Source organism: Scyliorhinus torazame, chromosome 3 (genome assembly GCF_047496885.1).
Source record: "Scyliorhinus torazame isolate Kashiwa2021f chromosome 3, sScyTor2.1, whole genome shotgun sequence".
NCBI classification, from domain to species: domain Eukaryota; kingdom Metazoa; phylum Chordata; class Chondrichthyes; order Carcharhiniformes; family Scyliorhinidae; genus Scyliorhinus; species Scyliorhinus torazame.
In genome coordinates, this window is record NC_092709.1 from 100,667,070 (window position 1) to 100,688,071 (window position 21,002).

The 21,002-nt window shown below is 45.4% G+C and overlaps 1 protein-coding gene across 1 annotated transcript in view; it reads left to right on the forward strand.

Moving 5' to 3' along the window:
- gatb (glutamyl-tRNA(Gln) amidotransferase, subunit B) overlaps positions 1-21,002 on the forward strand; it is a 166,294-nt gene that overhangs the window by 111,396 nt on the left and 33,896 nt on the right. The window contains exons 9-10 of the mRNA XM_072496073.1: positions 884-1,073; positions 9,098-9,231. Coding sequence (XP_072352174.1) covers positions 884-1,073; positions 9,098-9,231 — 324 coding nt within the window. The remainder of the gene's footprint in view (positions 1-883; positions 1,074-9,097; positions 9,232-21,002) is intronic.

The following is a 21,002-nucleotide window of genomic DNA, read 5'->3' on the forward strand; positions in this document are numbered from 1 at the left end:
CATTGTTCTCCAGCACCTCCAGCCTTTCCACACATCTTTTGTGTTGTGCCTTGTGGATCTCCGTTTTCACCACCAGGCCCTGTATGTCGTCCTCATTCTCAGCAGCCTTTGCCTTCACGACCCGAAGCTCCTGTTCCTGGGTCTTTTGCTCCTCCTTTAGCCCCTCATTCGCTTGTAATATCGGGGCCAACAGCTCCTTCTTCATCTCCTTTTTGAGTTCATCTACGCAACGCCGCAGGAACTCTTGTTGGTCAGGGCCCCATATTAAACTGCCTTCTTCCGACGCCATCTTGCTTTGTGCCTGCCTTCCTGGCCACTGCTCTTGAGGATCCACCGCAATCCGGCTACTTTCCTCTCTTTTTTCCATCCGTGTCCGGGGGGGATTCCCTTCTGGATTACCGCACAGTGTTATTTGCCGTTAAAATTGCCGATGGGGCTCCTATCAAGAGCCCAAAAGTCCGTTCCACCGGGAGCTGCCGAAACGTGCGACTTAGCTGGTCATCGCCGCACCCGGATGTCCGTACATTTCATTCATAAAATAGAATGAAATATATAATTATTTGCAGTCAGCTTTGAAGTTAGAAATGTTGAACTTGCCATCCAGCACATCTGTCTGCAACATCCAACATATTTTGTTTAGATGCTATAACATTTCTCAGTTTAAATAAAAAGTTGCACTCATCTTAATAATATTTGGAGCAGTAAAGAATTAACAGCATGTATAGATAAAGATACATTTAATAATTGATAATATGTGTTGACAAACATGGTAGTGAAAACTGACTATGATCTTGTAAGCCTCCCTTGAAAGTTTTATTTGAAATTAGGAGACTTGCAATTAATCTACAGTTTTAAACTTGCGAACGTCTTTGAAATGTTTAAGGTTTATGCCAGAACCAAATTTGCCTCCACTGGTTATTTATGACAATGAAACCATCCCTTCTAATATGAATCCTCAACAAGTGGTGAATATTGACCACATTCGTGAGCTGCTGCCTGAGCTACCTAATGATAAGAGAAAAAGACTAGTGGAAAAATATGGTATTCTTTCTGAACACAGCTTCACATTAGTGGTGAGTACCTGAGTTTGATGTTGAGTTTCAAAGTATGATTACTTCTACAGTTGCATGTATCATATGAAGCATTAATAATTCTGCACAATGAATTTTGTTCAGTTATTGCTTTCATTTCAGATTAATTGTTATATCAGTTGGCAGTCACACTAGCAATTCCATCTCTTGTTTGTAAAACCTTGAAATTACTATTATCTCCAAATTCCATTGGTACCTTGATCAGCTGACATTGACTAGGACATCAACAAGATTTGGCTTACCGTTGGAATGTAGCTTAATTGAAATTCTAAACTCAATAAATAACCAAGAAAATGCTTTTTAAAATCATATTCACTGGGTAGGTTATTAATGACAGGTAGAACATTTTCAGCCAAATATTTACCCTGTTAAACAAGAACAAGGCAGCCTTCATTTTGCAGGTGCAACCTGTTCTGTTTTATGCATAAGTTCTTTATATCTGAGGATAAGAAGTAAGCAATTTGTTTACACAACATTTGTTTTCATCAGTCAAAATGTGAGAAGTTGTGCTTTTGATTTACATATCAACCCATTAAATAATTTGTCATTCCTATTGATTCAGAACAATAACAATTCATGCTTTTAAGTTGTTCAGGTTTAAGTTATCAGTTTGAATGAGCATTGGCATACTCCTCAACTACCAGGCATACCACAGCTGAGGGATATTCTATCGTTATCCAGTGTACATGTAAATACTTGTTATCTTTGGGGCTTCCGGTGACGGTGGGCAGGAGGCGGCCGCACAATGGAGAGCTCCCGCTCGGGAACGGCATTTTCGGGGCTTTAAGCCCGGTCCCAGGGTCCACGGAGGAGGCAGAAGCAGGGAGAAGGCACGGAGGAGGCACTGTGAAGACACAGGAGGGAAAAAAACCCAAAGAAAAATGTTGAGGGTGAGCAAAAAAACGGCCGAAAAAAAACCAGCTGGAGGTCCGTCGGGGAGTGGAAGGGTCACCAGGAAAAATGGAGGCTGGAGCACCAGGGAAGGCCGCACTGCTTACGGCTGAAGAAATAACCAAGGTTATGGCTGCGGAATTTGAAAAGCAGTTGGCGCAGATTGCGAAATGCATGGAGACGGTGAGGAAGGAGATGAGGGAGGTTTTGAGTGTGCTGGTGGAGGAGGTGGTTTCCCCGGTGAAGACGGAGGTGGCGAGCGCAGTGGCGGAGGTGCGAGAGCAAGGGGAGGCGCTGAAGGAAGTGAAGGAGACGTTATTGCAGCACGGTGATCAACTTGCCTCGATGGGGAAAGAGATGCGGAAGGTGATGGATACTAACAAGGATCTGCGAGGAAAAATGGAAGACCTGGAAAATAGATCCAGGCGACAGAACTTGAGGATTGTGGGGCTGCCCGAAGGAGTTGAAGGACCGAAGCCGACTGAGTATTTTGCCGCGATGCTGGCAAAACTATTGGGGGAGGGGGAGGACCCCTCCCGATATGAACTGGATCGGGCTCATCGGTCGTGGAGGCCTGTACCAAAGGCGAGTGAGCCGCCAAGGGCAGTGACTCTGTGCTTCCGTAGGTACAGGGTGAAGGAGAAGGTCCTGAGCTGGGCCAAGCAGAAGCGGGTGGTGCAGTGGGCTGGAGCTGGTATGTGTGTATACCAGGACTTTACGGTGGAGCTGGCAAGGAGGCGGGCTGCCTTCAACCGGGTGAAGAGGGCACTGTACATTAGCAAGGTGTGGTGCGGCATTGTATATCCAGCGAAGCTGAGGGTGACTTACAAGCTCAGGGACTTTTATTTTGGAACGGCGGAAGCAGCGGAGGAGTTTGCGAAAGCGGAAGGACTGTGGCAGAACTGACATTGAGGAATGGCCATGTGCCGATGTAACCTCATGACTGTATTTTCTTCTTTTTTGTATCACTGCGCGCGGGTGTAGAGATTAAAGGAGCCAAGGTGGTATATATTTGGACAAGGGAAGGGATGGGACTTTCACTCGAAATGAGAGTTCTTTGGGGTGTAGGTGGATATGCGGGGTTTGTGTGCTAAAAGGGGATCTTTGGGCTTTCCTGGGGCCGGGCAAGTGGGAAAGGGACCCGGGCGGGGGCCTCCACGCTGGCCGGTTTGTGCCGGCCAGTGAACGGAAGTGAGGTGGGGGGAGGGGCTGCAGCCATCGGAGCCTGGCAGAACAGGGTCCGAGTGGTCTAGCCGGGGTGGAAAGTTGGGGGGGAAAGGATCCGAGGGTGGGGGGAGGAGTTTTACAAGAGGCAGTGGACGGGAGGAGCTGGAGACCTTGGGGGGGGGGGGGGCTGTGTAAGATTAAGGGTGACGACGGGTAATCCCTGATTCCTTTTTGTCATTTGTTTATGTAAACATGCGGGTTGAGGTTTGGGTGTTGGTGGGTAGATGGGATCGTTGTTATTATGGGGACTGACATATCTTGCTGATTATTGTTTATTGTTGATGGATGTAAATGTGGGAGAAAATGTGAAAATGGAGGAGAATAAAAAAAATAAAAAATAAAAAAATACTTGTTATCTTTTGTCAGAGAATTTCAGGCCAATTATAGTGTCCTACGAAAAGCATTTTTAAACTGTGAATCTTAAAAACAACACCAACTAGCATTAACTAGTGCCTTTAATGTAGTAAAATGTCCTATGGTGCTTCACAACCATTATTAACAACATTTGACAACATGCCACATAAGGATGTATTATACAGGTTTTAATGAGAGTAGGTTTTAAGGAGCATCTTAAAAGAGAATAATGTGGTGGAGAGGTTTAAAGAAAGAACATAAGAACTAGGACCAGGAGTAGGCCATCTGGCCCCTCGAGCCTGCTCCGCCATTTAATGAGATCATGGCTGATCTTTGTGGACTCAGCTCCACTCTCCAGCCCGTACACCGTATCCCCGAATCCCATTATTCTTTAGAAAGGCATCTATCTTTTTCTTAAAAACGTTTAAAGAAGGAGCCTCAACTGCTTCACTGGGCAAGGAATTCCAGAGATTCACAACCCTTTGGGTGAAGAAGTTCCTCCTACACTCCGTCCTAAATCTACCTCCCCTTATTTTGAGGCTATGCCCCCTAGTTCTGCTTTCCCCGACCAGTGGAAACAACCTGCCCGCATCTATCCTATCTATTCCCTTCATAATTTTATGTCTCAATAAGATCCCCCCGCATCCTTCTAAACTCCAATGAGTACAGTCCCAGTCTACTCAACCTCTCGTCATAATCTAATCCCCTCAACTCTGGGATCAACCTAGTGAATCTCCTCTGCACTCCCTCCAGTGCCAATATGTCCTTTCTCAGGTAAGGAGACCAAAACTGAACACAATACAAACAGAATTGCAGAACTTCAAGTCTAGACAGGTAATGGCACATCCTTCAGTAGTGAGCAATAAGTATCGAGGGTGCACAAGAGGACAGAATTGGAGGACCTCTTGAGATCTTTGAGGGCTTGAGGCCTGGAGTTAGGGAGGGGTGAAGTCTTGGGAGAGATTTGAAAACAATGAGAATTGTGAAATGGTATTGCCAGAAACGGAACCAATGTATTTCAGTGGACACAATGATATTGGTTGTACAGTGCTTGATGCAAGTTAAGAAATTGGCAACAGAAATTTGATAGATGTTGTGTTCACAAAGATTGCAAGGTGGGATGCTGGCCAGGAGATTGTTTGGGAAAACTGGTATCAGATGGATTTATGACACAAAAGGAGACCATTTGGCGCATCAAGTCTACGCTGGCTCCCCATGGAGTCATCCAGTCAGTCCTACCTGATCCCCATTGCCCTGCAGATTTTTTTAAAGTGCCCATCTAGTTTCCTTTTAAAATCTTTGATTGTTTCCACTTCCATCACCCTCGTGGTCAGTGAGTTTCAGGACACTACCACTCGCTGTGTAAAAACGTCTTCTTCACATTTCCCCTGCATCTCTTGCCCAAATTCTTAAATCTGTGTCCCGTGTCTCTATTATTGAAACCCAAGATCCCATATGCTTTGTTAATCACTCTCTCAATATATCCTTGATGTGGATCAATATATCCTGCCACCTTTAAAGATCAATGCACACATACACTCCCAGGTTCTATTATTCCTGCACACTCTTTAGAATTGTACCATTAAGACTATATGCCTCTCCTTCCCCCTTCTGCCATAGTGCATCATCTTACATTTCTCTGTATTAAATTCCATCTGCTATTTTTCTGTCCATTCTGCTACTCTTATCTATGTCCTGTTGCAGGCAAATTGTATCATTCTTTAGTTTATTTCATATTGCAAGATCCAGGTCATTTATGTATAGCAAAAAAGCTGTGGTCCTAGTACTGATCCTTGATGAACACCACTGCTTATCTAGTCCAAAAAATGACCATAGACATTGCTTTCTGTCGTTAAGCCAGTTTTTAAAATCCAATTAGAAACTGAGGCTTATGGTATAGGAGGGCCAATTGTTAATGAGTCTTTTAGGCGGTACCTTGTCAAATGTTTTCTTAAAATCCATAGAGATAACAGATACAGCATTCCCTTCATCAACTTTCTCTGTTACTTCAGCAAAAGATTCAGTTTGATTAGTCAGGCATGACCTGCCTTTTACAAATCTGTGCAGACTCTCCTTAATTATCTCATCAGCCCTCTCAAGGGCTTATTGATGTTTTCTCTGATTATGGATTGCAAAACCTTACCCACCACTGATATTATGCTAACCTGCCTCCAGTTGCTAGGACTGTCCACACACACTTAATTGAATAAAGATGTCACATTGGGAGGTGATGGCGTAGTGGTATTATCACTGGACTAGTAAACCAGGAATCCAGGTTCAAATCCCGCCACTGCAGATGGTGAAATGTGAATTCACGAAAAAATCTGGAATTAAAAGTCTAATGATGACTGTTGATATCGTAAGAGAAGGAAATCTGTCATCCTTAACCTGGTCTGGCCTACATGTAACTCTTAACTGCCCCCTCAAGGGCAATTAGGATGGGCAATAAATGCTGGCACAGCCTGCGACACCCACGTCCCAGGAACAAATATATTTTTTAAAAATTGCCACCAATCCTCTGGATCCTCTTTCCTATCTGAAGAAGATTGAAGGATTAAAGCAAACCCTTCTGCTACCTCCACCCCCATTTCCTTTAGCAACCTGGGGTATTAACCATCCAGACCAGATAACTTATCTACCTCAAGTATAGCTAGCCTTTCCAATACCTATTCCTTTTCAATTTTCACACCATCCGCTGCCTCCACTATTTATGCTTCTATCAATGTTGAAAGAGTCCTCTTCCTGAGTAAACACATGAACTAAGAGCATGAACAGGCCACTTGACCCCTCAAACCTGCTCTGACAATCAATAAGATGATGGCTGATCTGGTTGTAACCTGTACTTCACATTCCGTCTACCCTGATAACCTTATACCCATTTGCTTAATAAGAATCTATCTCCTCTGCTTTAAAAATGCCCAAAGATTTTTTAAAAATATCCAAAGATTCTGCTTCTACCACCTTTTGAGGAAGAGAGTTCCAAAGACTCATGATTCTCAGAGAAAAAAAATCTCCTTGTCTTTGTAAGGGTGACCCTTCAATTTTAAACAGTGACACCCTATTCTAGTGTCTAATAAAGATTATTATGATTATTCTAGAATAGGAAACATCCTTTCCACACTCCCTCATGAACCTTCCTCAGGATCTTGTATCTTTCAACCAAGTCAGCTCTTACTAATCTAAACCCCAACAAATAGAAGCTTAGTCTGTCCAACCTTTCCTCATAAGACAACCCACCAATTCCAGGTATTGGTCTAATAAACCTTCTCTGAACTGCTTATAATGCATTTAACATCATTCCTTAAATAATGTGACCATTACTGTAGACAGTACTCCAGATGTGGTCTCAGCAGTGCTCTGTGTAACTGAACCTATTTTTGTATTCAATTCCTTGTAATAGCACAGTGGTTAGCACTGTTTCTTCACAGCGCCAGGGTCCCAGGTTTGATTCCCGGCTTGGGTCACTGCATGTGCGGAGTCTGCACGTTCTCTCCGTGTCTGTGTGGGTTTCCTCTGGGTGCTCTGGTTTCCTCCCACAAGTCCCGAAAGACGTGCTTATTAGGTGAATTGGACATTCTAAATTCTCCCGCAGTGAACCCGAACAGGTGCCAAAGTGTGGCGACTAGGGGATTTTCATAGCAACTTCACTGCAGTGTTATAGTAAGCCTACTTGTGACACTAATAAAAATTATCATTTATAAACAACAACATTCTATTAGCTTTCCTAATTACTTGCTGTACATGCATACTAACCTTGTGCAATTCATGCAAAGGCATCCAGATCCCTGTGCATCTGAGCTCTGCAATCTATCTCCATTTAGATAATGTGCTTTTTTACATTTTTCTTGCCAAAATGGACAATTTCACATTTTCCATGTTATGCTCCATTTGTCAAATCTTTGTCCACTCACTTAATCTATCTCTATACCCTTTGTAGCCTCTTTATGTCCTCTTCACAACTTTCTTTCCTACCTATCTTTGTATCATTGTCAAAGTTAGCAATCATCCCTTTGATCACTTCATCCAAGTCATTTATATAAATTGTGTATGATGCCTGTGGCATACCATTGGTTAGATCTTGCCAACCAGAAAATTACCCATTTATACCAACTTGCTGTTTCCTGTAAGCTAGCCAATCTTACATCTATGCTAAAATGTTTCCCTCTCCACCATGAGCTTTTATTTTCTGCCAGTGAAAGTCTGTACGATATTAGCATTAGAAACACCTGCGATTACAAGTGTACAGCTTGTTAGTAAAGCTGTGAAGAAATAATTCCTTTCTTTTGATATATTTACAGAATGTTTAACACTTCTTTTGCCCCCCAAAATTGAGATAATGTACTGACATTAACAGTAGAAACACTACCTTACCTGTCATTCTCTGCAATAACTTTTGTCAGAATTTGTAAACATTTTGGAGAAAGCCATTTTCTGTGCTGGCCAGTACTCCATTATACATATCAGTTATAAATAGACGAGAGGAAATGATAGACCAGGCTGATATCAAAAGGAAAAAATAAATATTTTGATAGAATATCTTCTAATTACCTTACACTTAAAAGTTGCAATTAGATTTTATCCATTCTGTTTTATTTTTTTCAGGAGAGGTGGGTGTCTCTGGCTGGGCCAGCATTTATTGCCCATCCCTAATTGCCCTTGAACTGAGGCCATTTCAGAGAGCATTTAAGAGTGAACCACATTGCTGTAGGTCTGGAGTCACATGTAGGCCAGAGTGGGCAGATTTCCTTCCCTACAGATGGGCCTTTATGACAATCGACAATTGTTTCATGGTCATCATTAGACTTATAATTCCAGATTTTTATTGAACTCAAATTTCACCCTCTTCCATGGGTGATTTGAACCCGTTTCCCCAGAGAACTACCATGGGTCTCTGGATTACTTGTCCAGTGACGATACCACTATGACACTACCTCCCCAAAGAAGTGAGAATGGTGTAAAGCTTCAAGGTTTCAGTACAAATATTAACTGGATGTAAAGATCCCATTAAAGTAGTATTGTAATGTAAAAGTGTTGAATTGATGTGCTATTTTCTCTAGAGTCTGGAAATCTGTCTCTGTTGCATTCAATAAAATTGTGTTTCCATCAATTCGAGCTTCTGCATTTTTGTTACAATACTATCAAATACTTTTAGCTTTGAGATTTTTAAGTGAATCTGATTTTGTTGCTAATTATGAAAGATGTGTCTTAAAAAACACAAATGAGAAGCTTCTGAGTGTTTCAGTTACTAGAAATTAATCATACAGACTTAATTCTTGGTCGGTGGTGAATTGGATGATTCTGACTAGAATGGCAAGAAAGCATATGACTGGCCTAGACAGACATCCTGGCATTGAACCTAGTTGAAGTACCTCGCAATAATAGAGCAAACTGCCAATATTTTCTTCACTAGGTTTTCTGCATGTGTTTTACTTGTGATCTTTGATGCAGAAAGGTTAGGGAAGAATTTTGAAGGAAAAAATAAAAATGAAAGAATATTTTGTGAAGCCTTCTAGTTTTTTGACTTTGTTACACAGAATGAAGATGGACTTGTGCAATTTTTTGAAACTGTTATCGAACAAACCCAGGTCAATCCGACAAAGGTGATTGGTTGGATAATTAATGATTTACTGGCACTCCTGAAGCAGAATAACCTCAGAGTAAATCAAAGGTGAGACGTTCTAATTTCCTGAAGTGATTGTGGTATCTGACTCTGTAAGACAGCACAACAGAAGAGGGTCACCTTGCTGAGGGACCAATGGGGACTGAGAGCAGATGATCACCCCAGAGTGTGGAGTCCTCTCCGAGGCAGAGTACATCTGGAAGCTATGTAGTAAGCATGTAAGGGCTGGAGCAGCTTGGAGCTACTGCTCCAAGGCAGCCTAGGGCTGCAAACCCCTCTAAATAGTTTTTCTTTATCAATAAATACATTTAGTTCCTAACAAGCGTGAAGTCTCTTGATGATGCCTGAAGAGCCACTACATAACATTTTCTATAAACAATTTAAGGCAAATTGGCAGCGCCGTTTTTAATACTTATCATATTGCTCTTTTAGGAAGCTGGCATTGAACACTGATTTGATTTGATTTATTGTCACATGTATTAGTATACAGTGGAAAGTATTGTTTCTTGCATGCTGTACAAACAATGCATACAGTACATAGGGAAGGGAGGAGAGACTGCAGAATATAATGTTACAGTTATAGCAAGGTGTAGAGAAAAGATCAACTTAATAATTAGAACATTGTTAGAGAGTTTAAAAGAGTTAGAATGAAGTTTTAGACGCATAGAACGAGAGTAAAAGATAGAATTAGAGGGTATGCTGGGCACAGCTTGCAAGAAGTCGCCTCGCTCCGAAGCACCATCTTGAATAGCCAATGTAACTCTGAATGTGTAAAAACATAGCCTTTAATTCTGACATTTGTGCTCTGGCTGGGCTGAAAATATTGTCTATACCCTACTGTGCTATGAATTCCACAGCAGTGGTTAAATTATGTGATCATTTATTGGTTGGGGGCGATTTAGCTCAGTTGGCTGGACATCTGGTTTGTGATGCAGAGTGAGGCGAACAGCGTGGGTTCAATCCCCGTACTGTCTGAGGTTATTCATGAAAGCCCACCTTCTTAACCTTGCCCCTCACTGAGGTGTGGTCCTCAGGTTAAATTATCACCAATCAGCTCTCCCCCTCGAAGGGGAAAGTAGCCTATGATCATCTGGGACTATAGCGACTTTACTTACTTTTACATTTATTGGTTGCAATACATGTAAGTAACTGTGAACAATTCCCAAAACAATGTAGTTTAATAATATTGTATTAAGAACAAGTGTATGATGAGGAAGCTGTTTAAGACCCGTTGCAATATAAAAAGATACAGTGGATGCAAAAACAGGGGGAATGATGAAAATTGAGAGGCTAGAATGTGAATCAAATGTAGGCTGAATAAGGAGAGTCTTGAGAAGGTTTTTGAAAGCAGGAAGGGTGTAAATTGGATGGAATCCGAGCATGAGTAGGATGGTTCAACAAGGGGGTATTAATGGTTGCACAGGAGTGAGGATTCAGTAGTAAAGAAGCAGAGGGTGTACAAAAGTTGGAAGGGATTAAGGGCAGCACGGTGGCGCAATGGGTAGCCCTGCAGCCTCATGGCGCTGAGGTCCCAGGTTCGATCCCGGCTCTGGGTCACTGTCCGTGTGGAGTTTGCACATTCTCCCCATGTTTGCGTGGGTTTTGCCCCTACAACCCAAAGATGTGCAGGGTAGGTGGATTGGCCACGCTAAATTGCCCCTTAATTGGAAAAATGAATTGGGAGCTCTAAATTTTAAAAAAAGTTGGAAGAGATTATTATGGTATGGTGGATGATGCCATTGGGGATGAGTAAGTCGCTATGCAAATCTTGAAATTGTCAAACTGGAACATAGAATTTAGAATTTACAGTGCAGAAGGAGGCCATTCAGCCCATCGAGTCTGCACCGGCTCTTGGAAAGAGCGCCCCACCCAAGGTCAACACCTCCACCCTATTCCCATAACCCAGTAACCCCACCCAACACTAAGGTCAATTTTGGACACTAAGGGCAATTTATCATGGCCAATCCACCTAACCTGCACATCTTTGGACTATGGGAGGAAAGCGGAGCACCCGGAGGAAACCCACGCACACACTGGGAGGATGTGCAGACTCCGCACAGACAGTGACCCAAGCCGGAATCGAACCTGGGACCCTGGAGCTGTGAAGCAATTGTGCTATCCACAATGCTACCGTGCTGCCCCAGTGAACTAATAGAGCTTGGAAATAGTAAAGGATCTAGCTAAGATACTGATGGAACTTTTGATATTTATTTCTACATTTCATTCGACAAAAAGTACAGTAAACAAGTGCAGGCAAAGTGAAAAGTTGTTTCTAACCAGCAGTATATTTACGAACAACTGTATCCTTAGTTAACTTGTTGCAAAGGTAATTTAGAATTTGGAAAAATAGGTTAAATGATGCATTAAAACTAGAAGATGTTAAATGGACATGTATTCTGAATTTTTTTAAATAGAAGTGTTAAAACTCTGTAAAGCCAGTAAGGTAATGTCGCCATAGTCCCAGTTGACGATAGGCTGATTTCCCCTTTGAGGGGGAGAGCTGACTGGTAGCAATTTAACCTGAGGATTACCACACCTCTGGTGAGGGGCAAGGTTGAGAGGGCGGGCCTTCATGAATAACCTTAGCCAGTACGGTAAAGCCTGTATTGGTAATGGGATAGACTTTGAACAGATCTAACAACTCAAGACTGGGCATCGATGAGGTACTGTGGGCTATCAGCAGCAGAATGGTACTTTAGCACAACAGCAGCACAGTGGTTAGCATTGTTGCTTCAATGCGCCAGGGACCCGGGTTCGATTTCCGCTTGGGTCACTGTCTGTGCGGAGTCTGCACATTCTCCCCGTGTCTGCGTGGGTTTCCTCCGTGTGCTCCGGTTTCCCCTCTCAAGTCCCGAAAGACCTGCTTGTTAGGTGAATTGGACATTCTGAATTCTTCCTCAGTGTACCCGAACAGGCGCTGGACTGTGGTGACTAGGGGGTTTTCACAGTAACTTCATTGCAGTGTTAATGTAAGCCTGCTTATGACACTAATAAAGATTATTATTATTACCTGTAATCGCGTGGCTTGGTATATCCCCCACTCGACCATTATCACCAAGCCAGGAGATCAACCATGGTTCAACGAAGGGTGCAGGAGGGCATGCCAGGAGCAGCACCAGGCATACCTAAAAATGGGGCGACAACCTGATGAAACTACAACACAGGACTACTTATATGCCAAACAGCATAAGCAGAAAGCAATAGACAGTGCTAAGCAATTCCACAACCAACGGATCAGATTTAAACTCTGTAGTCCTGCCATATCCAGCCATGAAAGGTGCGGGGCAATTAAACAACTCACTGGAGGAGAAGGCTCCACAAACATCCCCATCCTCAACGTTGGAGGAGTCCAGCACATCTGTGCAAAAGATAAAGCTGAAGCATTCGCAAAAGTCTTCAGCCACAAGTGCTGAGTGGATGATTTTTCTCTGCCTTCTCCAGAAATCCCCAGCATCACAGATGCCAGTCTTTAGCCAATTTGATTAATTCCATGTGATATCAAGAAATGGCTGAAGGCGTTGGATACTGCAAAAGCCATAGGCCCTGACAATGTTCCAGCAATAGTCCTGAAGACTTGTGCTGCAGAGCTTGCTGCACCCCGAACCAACTGTTCTAGTACAGCTACAACACTGACATCTACCCGGCAATGTGGAAAATTGCCCAGATATGGCCTGTACACAAGAAACAGGATAGTATCACAGTGGTAAGCACTGCTGCCTCACAGCTCCAGGGACCTGGGTGCAATTCCAGCCACTGGTAACTGTCTGTGTGGAGTTTACACTTTCTCCATGTGTCCGTGGGTTTTCTCCCGAGTGCTCGGTTTCCTCCCACAGTCCAAAAATGTGCAGGATTGGCCATGCTAAATTGCCCCTTAGTGTCCATAAGCTTAGGTGGGGTTACTGGGTTATGGGGATAGGGTGGAGGCATGGGCTTAAACTGCGCGCTCTTTCCAAGGACCAGTGCAGACTCGATGGCTGCATGGCTTCCTTCTGCACTGTAAATTCTATGATTCTATGAAAATCCAACAAAGGAAAAGGAAGCAAAGTGTGGACAGAGAATGCAAGCTGAAGTTGTTGAACTTGGTGTTCAGTCCCAAGGGCTGGTGTTCAGTCCCAAGGGCTGCAAAGTGCCCAATCGAAAGATGAGGTGCTGTTCCTTGAGCTTCATTGAAATATTGCAGGACGCTGAGGACAGATAGATGAGAGTAGAGAATTATAAGAACGGTGATTGGCAACTTGGGGTCACAGTTGTGGACTGCAGGTGTTCTGCAAAGCATTCATCCAGTCTGCATTTGGTCTCCCCCAGTGTAAAGAATTATAGTATAACCTGGCTGGGAGAAGGCATTATCTGAAGTGAAATAAAATATCAAAAATGTTTCAACCTATGTAGCTAATGTAAGAGACCTGTTACAAACCGACTTCTGTGTAAACACAGAACAAATCCTTAGACAATCTATATTTTAAAAAAAATAGGAACAGGGGTAGGCCTTTTAGCCCCTGAGCTTGTTCTGCTATTCAATGATATCCTGGCTAACCACAACATAATTCCTCACTATATACCCATCTTTGCCCCATATAATTAAGATCAGTGGTTAATAATCTCAACCTTTGTTTTGAATTTAGCAATTGATCTAGCATCAATTGTTGTTTGCAAAAAGAATTTCCAGACTTGTATCACTCCTTGCATGAAGAATTGTTTCCTAATTTCAATTCTGAAAGGTCTGGTTCCAATTATGTTAGACTATAACCCCAGTTCCCAACCAGTGGCAATATTTCTCCCAGCCAACGAGTGAGCAATGGTGGTATAGTGGTGAGCATAGCTGCCTTCCAAGCAGTTGATCCTGGTTTGATTCCCGGCCATCGCAGTAATAATTTACTCATATTTCTCCCAGCCAACCCTAACTGTTCCCCATAACATCTTGAGAACTTTGATCAAATCTCTAAATTCCAGGAAGTGCAATCCTAGTTTGTTTAATTGTTCCTCATAGCTTAAACTTTGGAGTTCTGATTGATATCATTCTCACAAATCGATGCTGCACTCCTTCCTTAGACAGTGGACGGAATTCCCCTCAAAGTGACTAAGGGTGCGATTCTCTGGCCTCGTTATGCTCTCACTCAAGCAAAATGAGGATGGTGAATAGTGGGAGGATGGTGAAGCGTGGGAGAGGCCAAAAACGAGAACCAGGACAGGCGTCAAACAGCTTGCGATGCAACCAGCCCGCTTTTGTAGGCGAAATCGGGATCTCGCCGTAGCGTGGAGAAAAATCAATTATCACCACTTAAGCCCCATTTCCATACAATTAACGAGAGTCCCCCCACATCCAACGGCTTCCTGTCATTCAGCGGCCTCCTCAGCAAGTGGTCATGCTGGTGCCGATTAGTACTCCTTATGAAAAACATGAACCTGGCGTAAGGGCTTCTGTGGGGAGCCGAGGAGGGGAGTAGCCATCTTTGATCACAGAAAAAGAGCCCGGGGGTGCTGGGCTTGGCGGTGGGGGTCCCTTAACTGGGGGTGAGGGACTCGCGCAGGGGTGAGCCACCATTGGAGGGTGGGGGCGGGGTGCTGGGGGGTGGCAACAAATCGTGGCATCACCATGCCAACCCCTGGATCGTGTTTACCCAATCCGGAGGCAACCCTTGTCCCTGTACGTCTGCCGCACCGACCACCCATAACCCTCACCGAATGCCGAGGCCTCTGGCCACGCGTCTGAAGGCTATTGCTAATAGGGAATTGGCAATCGCGGTTAAGTGAGCACTTCACACAACCCAAGTGGCTTCCGGTGGGGGGGGGGGGGGGGGGGGGGGAGGTGACGACGTGCGTGTGGTTTGTGGGAGTCATTGCCTAGCATCCCAATCACGCCTTGATGCCTGGACACTGTGCTTGAACACTGCGGGAGGCAACACCACACACACAACAAACATCCGTACACCCAGGGGATGGGACGCAGGTCCGGGTACATGTTCATGGCTGGAGGGTGGGTGGGTGCCACGGGGAGGGGAAGATGCCTGGAGAGATGGGCCAAGGGTTCAGAGGTCAGCCCGCATTGCAGAATAAAGTGACAGAGGCATTATATTGGTTGTGCAGGGAAGTGTTTATTGTGTCTGACAAATCCCCACCCTCCCTATGGTGTTCCCCCCCTCCCCCGGTGCCTCTGTGATCCCCTATGTGCTTGGTCTTCCTAGCTCTACCACTACATCTAGGTGTGTCCCCAGGATGCACATCAGAGGTGGGTGCAGCCAGCTGCTTACCTCATCCCGTGGCCTTCGATGCTCCTAGCGGGGGTCCTGTGGGATCTCTGAGGCCGAAGTGCCCCGGCTCACTTGTCAGCAGCACATGCATAGCGGTGCCGCTCTATCCCATGTGCTGGCTGCGAGACACGGCATCATCAGAGGGATGGATCCTGAGGGAACTGGTGGCCACCATCGCCACTCCATGGGATGGGTCCCGGTTGGCACTCAGCGCCCCCTCTTCCTACTCGGTGCCCATAGGGCCCTGGGGTTCACCTTGGGACGGAGGGGCAGCTGGTTCGAGCCCTGGCTGCCCCTGCACGATCAGGCTAAGCCAGCCCTGGCGGTTCCCTGTGGTCTGTACTGTTGGTTTAACACCCTTGGCAATGCTCCTCAGTGACTGGGACAAGCTCTGCAGTGCCTCGACCATACCCACCTGAGAGCGGGACACATCCCGCAGAACCTCATCAAGGTCAGCCTGGTACTGGGTCACATCCCCAGCGAGGCGGACATTCTGCGAGACCCTCAGCCGTAGCCATCACCGACTGCACGACGCCTTAGACGCCTTCACTAATGGTATCAATGTCGTGCACCAGGCTCTCCACTGTGGTGGCCAACCTAGCAGTGTTGGCCTTGGTGCCACACATTGCCGGCAATATCTCCTCTGGCCAGTGCCTCTGAGACTCCTCCAAGCAACTATGGACCTGCTGGAGTGTCACTAACATCTCCCTCTGAATGTCCCGGGCGCCCCCTAAAGTCTCCATCCGCTCCAGGTAACTCCGTTCCACAAGCTAGGACCCAGCTGGGTCCTGGGATCCAGCAGCCCTCTTTGACTGCTGTCTCATCTGGGGGTTCTTGCCTCCACCTGATGTACATCAGCAGCAGTGTGGTACTCACCAGATTGTGCCTCAGAAGCCTGACCACTAACATTTCCCACCGAGGTGCACGTGTCTTGTAGAGGGCGGGGATGACAGCTGTGCCGCGACTATTATAGTGGCATCCTCGGAGCTCTTTTCCGAGGTGGTCCCTTGGGAGGCTGTAGAGGGTGCCGCCTAGGATGGGCCATGCCATCGTCGGGAGGACCTATAGGAGACTGGACATGTGGTCAGTGGGAGAGATGGGTCAGTGTAAGGCAATAACAACACTCATTTTCCAGAGAGCACAGAGAGGGCATCATTTGCCATACTCGTGGTTCACAGTGGTGGTTGGGTGTGGGGGGAGAGGAGGAGGAGAACTGTGAAGGAGGGTTTGGGGGATGTTGACGGGAGAAGAAGTGGAGGAAGGATTGGGGGGGGGTTGAAGGCTAAACACTTCGTTGGGATGGGGGGTGGCATGCTATGGTGCCTACTCACTTGTGCTGTCTGGTGTAGGTCATTGATGTTCTTCCCCCACTAGAGGGCATTCCTCCTGGTCATACTGTTGGGTCTCACAGCTGCCGCCACCCCATCCCAGGCAGCACTGGCTGCCCTATGGCTAACCCTCCTGGACCCTCGGGGAAACAGGACATCCCTTCCGGCCTCCAGTGTGTCTCGCAGCCTTCCCAAATCTTGGGGCTGGTCTCCTTAGCGCCATTGTTGCAAGCTGGCTGGCTGCTCAACCTTGTTAGCGGGGGCTGGCGAGTGCGGTCCCGGCGAAACAGCTGGCGAGCATTCATTTGCGTCGGGAAGCCTGTGAGGTCTCGTTAAGTGGACCAATTAACGTTAAATAGCATTACCAGCCTCGCTGGAGCACCGGGCAGCTCGTGACAATTTCCACTCGCAACCACACTTGAAATCTTTTCGGAGAAGCGCGTCCTAAGTACCTTTTATGGGAGTGAAATCCAATGCAAATCATGCCAGTTGTCCTGGCATGATCCCCATTGTGATCATTCCCCACATTAGTAATTTTTCTTGGAGCTGTGGTGAAATGCGCCGAGAAAGTGATGTGTGGGACCCGAGGATGCCAGCAAGTCCGGCTTCACCAAGATGAGGACACCCTTTTTAAAGGCCGCTGCAATCTCAAAGTGACAGTGCAGGCATCTGGGGTTCAGTGCCGCCCACCACCATCCACACTGGCATCAACCCCCCCCCCCCCCCCCCCCCCCCCCCCAAAAAAAAAAGGATCGCCGATGACGGGGGCCTCTCCCTGCCCCATTCTCACCAGCAAAGATGCCCCCAGGTTGGTACTGCCAGGGTGCCGACCATGTCCCCGACCACCCGTGGCCTCTGAGCTCCTGCCCCTCCCCCAGACGTAGTAGTCATCACGCCTGGTCTCCGGTGGTGGTGGTGACTAATAGTGAATCCCGCCAGGGAGGGAGCATACTGGAAGCTGGGAGATTCCAGCTTGCAACGCACCAAGAATATTTAAATACTTTTTTAAATGTATCTGTTTACTTAAATATGCTAACCTGGTTAGGCCCAGTGACGGTGTGAACCAGATTCACCAGGTGCATCGGGCTGGGAGCATAGTGCTTTGATTGGTGGCCTGCGCAAATCCCATTTAGGGGCTCTCCCAGCACAGCAGGGTGTGCAGCAGGCAAAACTTGCCCGGGTATCACCCCCTATATATCCTTCCTAAGTAATAGAGCTAAGAACTGCTCATTGTACAGAGTAAAGAACTGCACAGATGTGGTCCAACCAAAGATTTAAACAGTTGAAGGACAATTTCTTTCTTCCTTGTATTCTAGATCTCCAGGTATAAAGACTGGCATTCCATAATCACCTTAATTATTTTCTGTGCCTGTTCATTTCAATCATCGATGTACCTGGGGCCCCCCCAAGTCTCTTTGGACTGCCACTGTTTCTAGTTTTTCATAATTTAGAAAGTACCCTGTTCTGTCCTTTTTTGGTCCACAGTGAATGATCTCTCATTTACCGAATTGAAAATTGCCGCAATTTTGCCCATTCACTTAATCTATCAATATTTTTTTAAATAATCTATATTAGTGTCACAAATAGGCTTACATTAACACTGCAATGAAGTTACTGTTAAAATCCTCTTCCATCCACACCTGCTACAGTGATGTTTATGTTTGTGTCATCAGCAAAGTTGGATATTCATCTTCCTATTCCGTTATAAGTCATGAATGAATATGGTGAATAATTGAGGCTCCAACACAGACCCTATTAATGTACCTGCCAATTAGTGAACCTGCCTATATTCCCTATCCTCTGATTCTAGCAGCCCAGCCAATTACCCAAGCAGGTCAAAAATTTCTACTGGCCTCTGAAAAGTTCCAGAGATGTAGAGGAAAGGATTGCAAAGATGATTCTGGATAGGAGTGAAAGCAACAGGGTAGTTGTTATGGGGGACTTTAACTTTCCAAATATTGGCTGGAAACGCTATAGTTCGAGTACTTTAGATGGGTCAATTTTTGTCCAATGTGTGCAGGACGGTTTCCTGACACAGTATGTAGATAGGCCAACAAGAGGCGAGGCCATATTAGATTTGGGACTGGGTAATGAACCAGGGCAGGTGTTAGATTTGGAGGTAGGTGAGCACTTTGGTGATAGTGACCACAATTCGATTACGCAGGGCAAGAGTTATATCTGGGGGAAAGGCAATTATGATGCGATGAGGCAAGACGTAGGATGCATCGGATGGAGAGGAAAACTGTAGGGGAAGGGCACAATGGAAATGTGGAGCTTGTTCAAGGAACAGCTACTGTGTGTCCTTGATAAGTATGTACCTGTCAGGCAAGGAGGAAGTGGTCGAGCAAGGGAACCGTGGTTTACTAAAGCAGTTGAAACACTTGACAAGAGGAAGAAGGAGACTTATGTAAAGATGAGACATGAAGGTTCAGTTAGGGCGCTCGAGAGTTACAAGTTAGCTACGAAGGACCTAAAGAGAGAGCTAAGAAGAGCCAGGAGGAGACATGAGAAGTCTTTGGCAGGTAGGATCAAGGATAACCCTAAAGCTTTCTATAGATATGTCAGGAATAAAAGAATGATTAGGGTAAGAGTAGGGCCAGTCAAGGACAGTAGTGGGAAGTTGTGCGTGGAGTCGGAGGAGATAAGAGAGGTGCTAAATGAACATTTTTTGTCAGTATTCACACAAAAAAGACAATGTTGTTGAGAATACTGAGATTCAGGCTACTAGACTAGAAGGGCTTGAGGTTCATCAGGAGGAGGTGTTAGCAATTCTGGAAAGTGTGAAAATAGATAAGTCCCCTGGGCCGGATGGGATTTATCCTAGGATTCTCTGGGAAGTTAGGGAGGAGATTGCTGAGCCTTTGGCTTTGATCTTTAAGTCACCTTTGTCTACAGGAATAGTGCCAGAAGACTGGAGAATAGTAAATGTTGTCCCCTTATTCAAGAAGGGGAGTAGAGACAACCCCGATAACTATAGACCAGTGAGCCTTACTTCTGTTGTGGGCAAAATCTTGGAAAGGTTTATAAGAGATAGGATGTATAATCATCTGGAAAGGAATAATTTGATTAGAGATAGTCAACACGGTTTTGTGAAGGGTAGGTCGTGCCTCACAAACCTTATTGAGTTCTTTGAGAAGGTGACCAAACAGGTGGATGAGGGTAAAGCAGTTGATGTCGTGTATATGGATTTCATTAAAGCGTTTGATAATGTTCCCCACGGTAGGCTACTGCAGAAAATATGGAGGCATGGGATTCAGGGTGATTTAGCAGTTTGGATCAGAAATTGGCTAGCTGGAAGAAGACAAAGGGTGGTGGTTGATGGGAAATGTTCAGACTGGAGTCCAGTTACTAGTGGTGTACCACAAGGATCTGTTTTGGGGCCACTGCTGTTTGTCATTTTTATAAATGACCTGGAGGAGGGCGTAGAAGGATGGGTGAGTAAATTTGCAGATGACACAAAAGTCGGTGGAGTTGTGGACAGTGCGGAAGGATGTTACAAGTTACAGAGGGATATAGATAAGCTGCAGCGCTGGGCTGAGAGGTGGCAAATGGAGTTTAATGCAGAAAAGTGTGAGGTGATTCAATTTGGAAGGAATAACAGGAAGACAGAGTACTGGGCGAATGGAAAGATTCTTGGTAGTGTGGATGAGCAGAGAGATCTGTGTCCATGGACATAGATCCCTGAAAGTTGCCACCCAGGTTGAGAGGGTTGTTAAGAAGGCGTACGGTGTGTTAGCTTTTATTGGTAGAGGGATTGAGTTTTGGAGCCATGAGGTCATGTTGCAGCTGTACAAATCTCTGGTGTGGCCGCATTTGGAGTATTGCGTGCAATTCTGGTCGCTGCATTATAGGAAGGATGTGGAAGCATTGGAAAGGGTGCAGAGGAGATTTACCAGAATGTTGCCTGGTATGGAGGAAAGATCTTATAAGGGAAGGCTGAGGGACTTGAGGCTGTTTTCCTTAGAGAAAAGAAGGTTAAGAGATGACTTAATTGAGGCATACAAGATGATCAGAGGATTAGATAGGGTGGGCAGTGAGAGCCTTTTTCCTCGGATGGTGATGTCTAGCACAAGGGGACATAACTTTAAATTGAGGGGAGATGGATATAGGACAGATGTCAGAGGTTTCTTTACTCAGAGAGTAGTAAGGGTGTGGAATGCCCTGCCTGCAACAGTAGTGGACTCGCCAACACTAAGGGCATTCAAATGGTCATTGGATAGACATATGGACGATAAGGGAATGG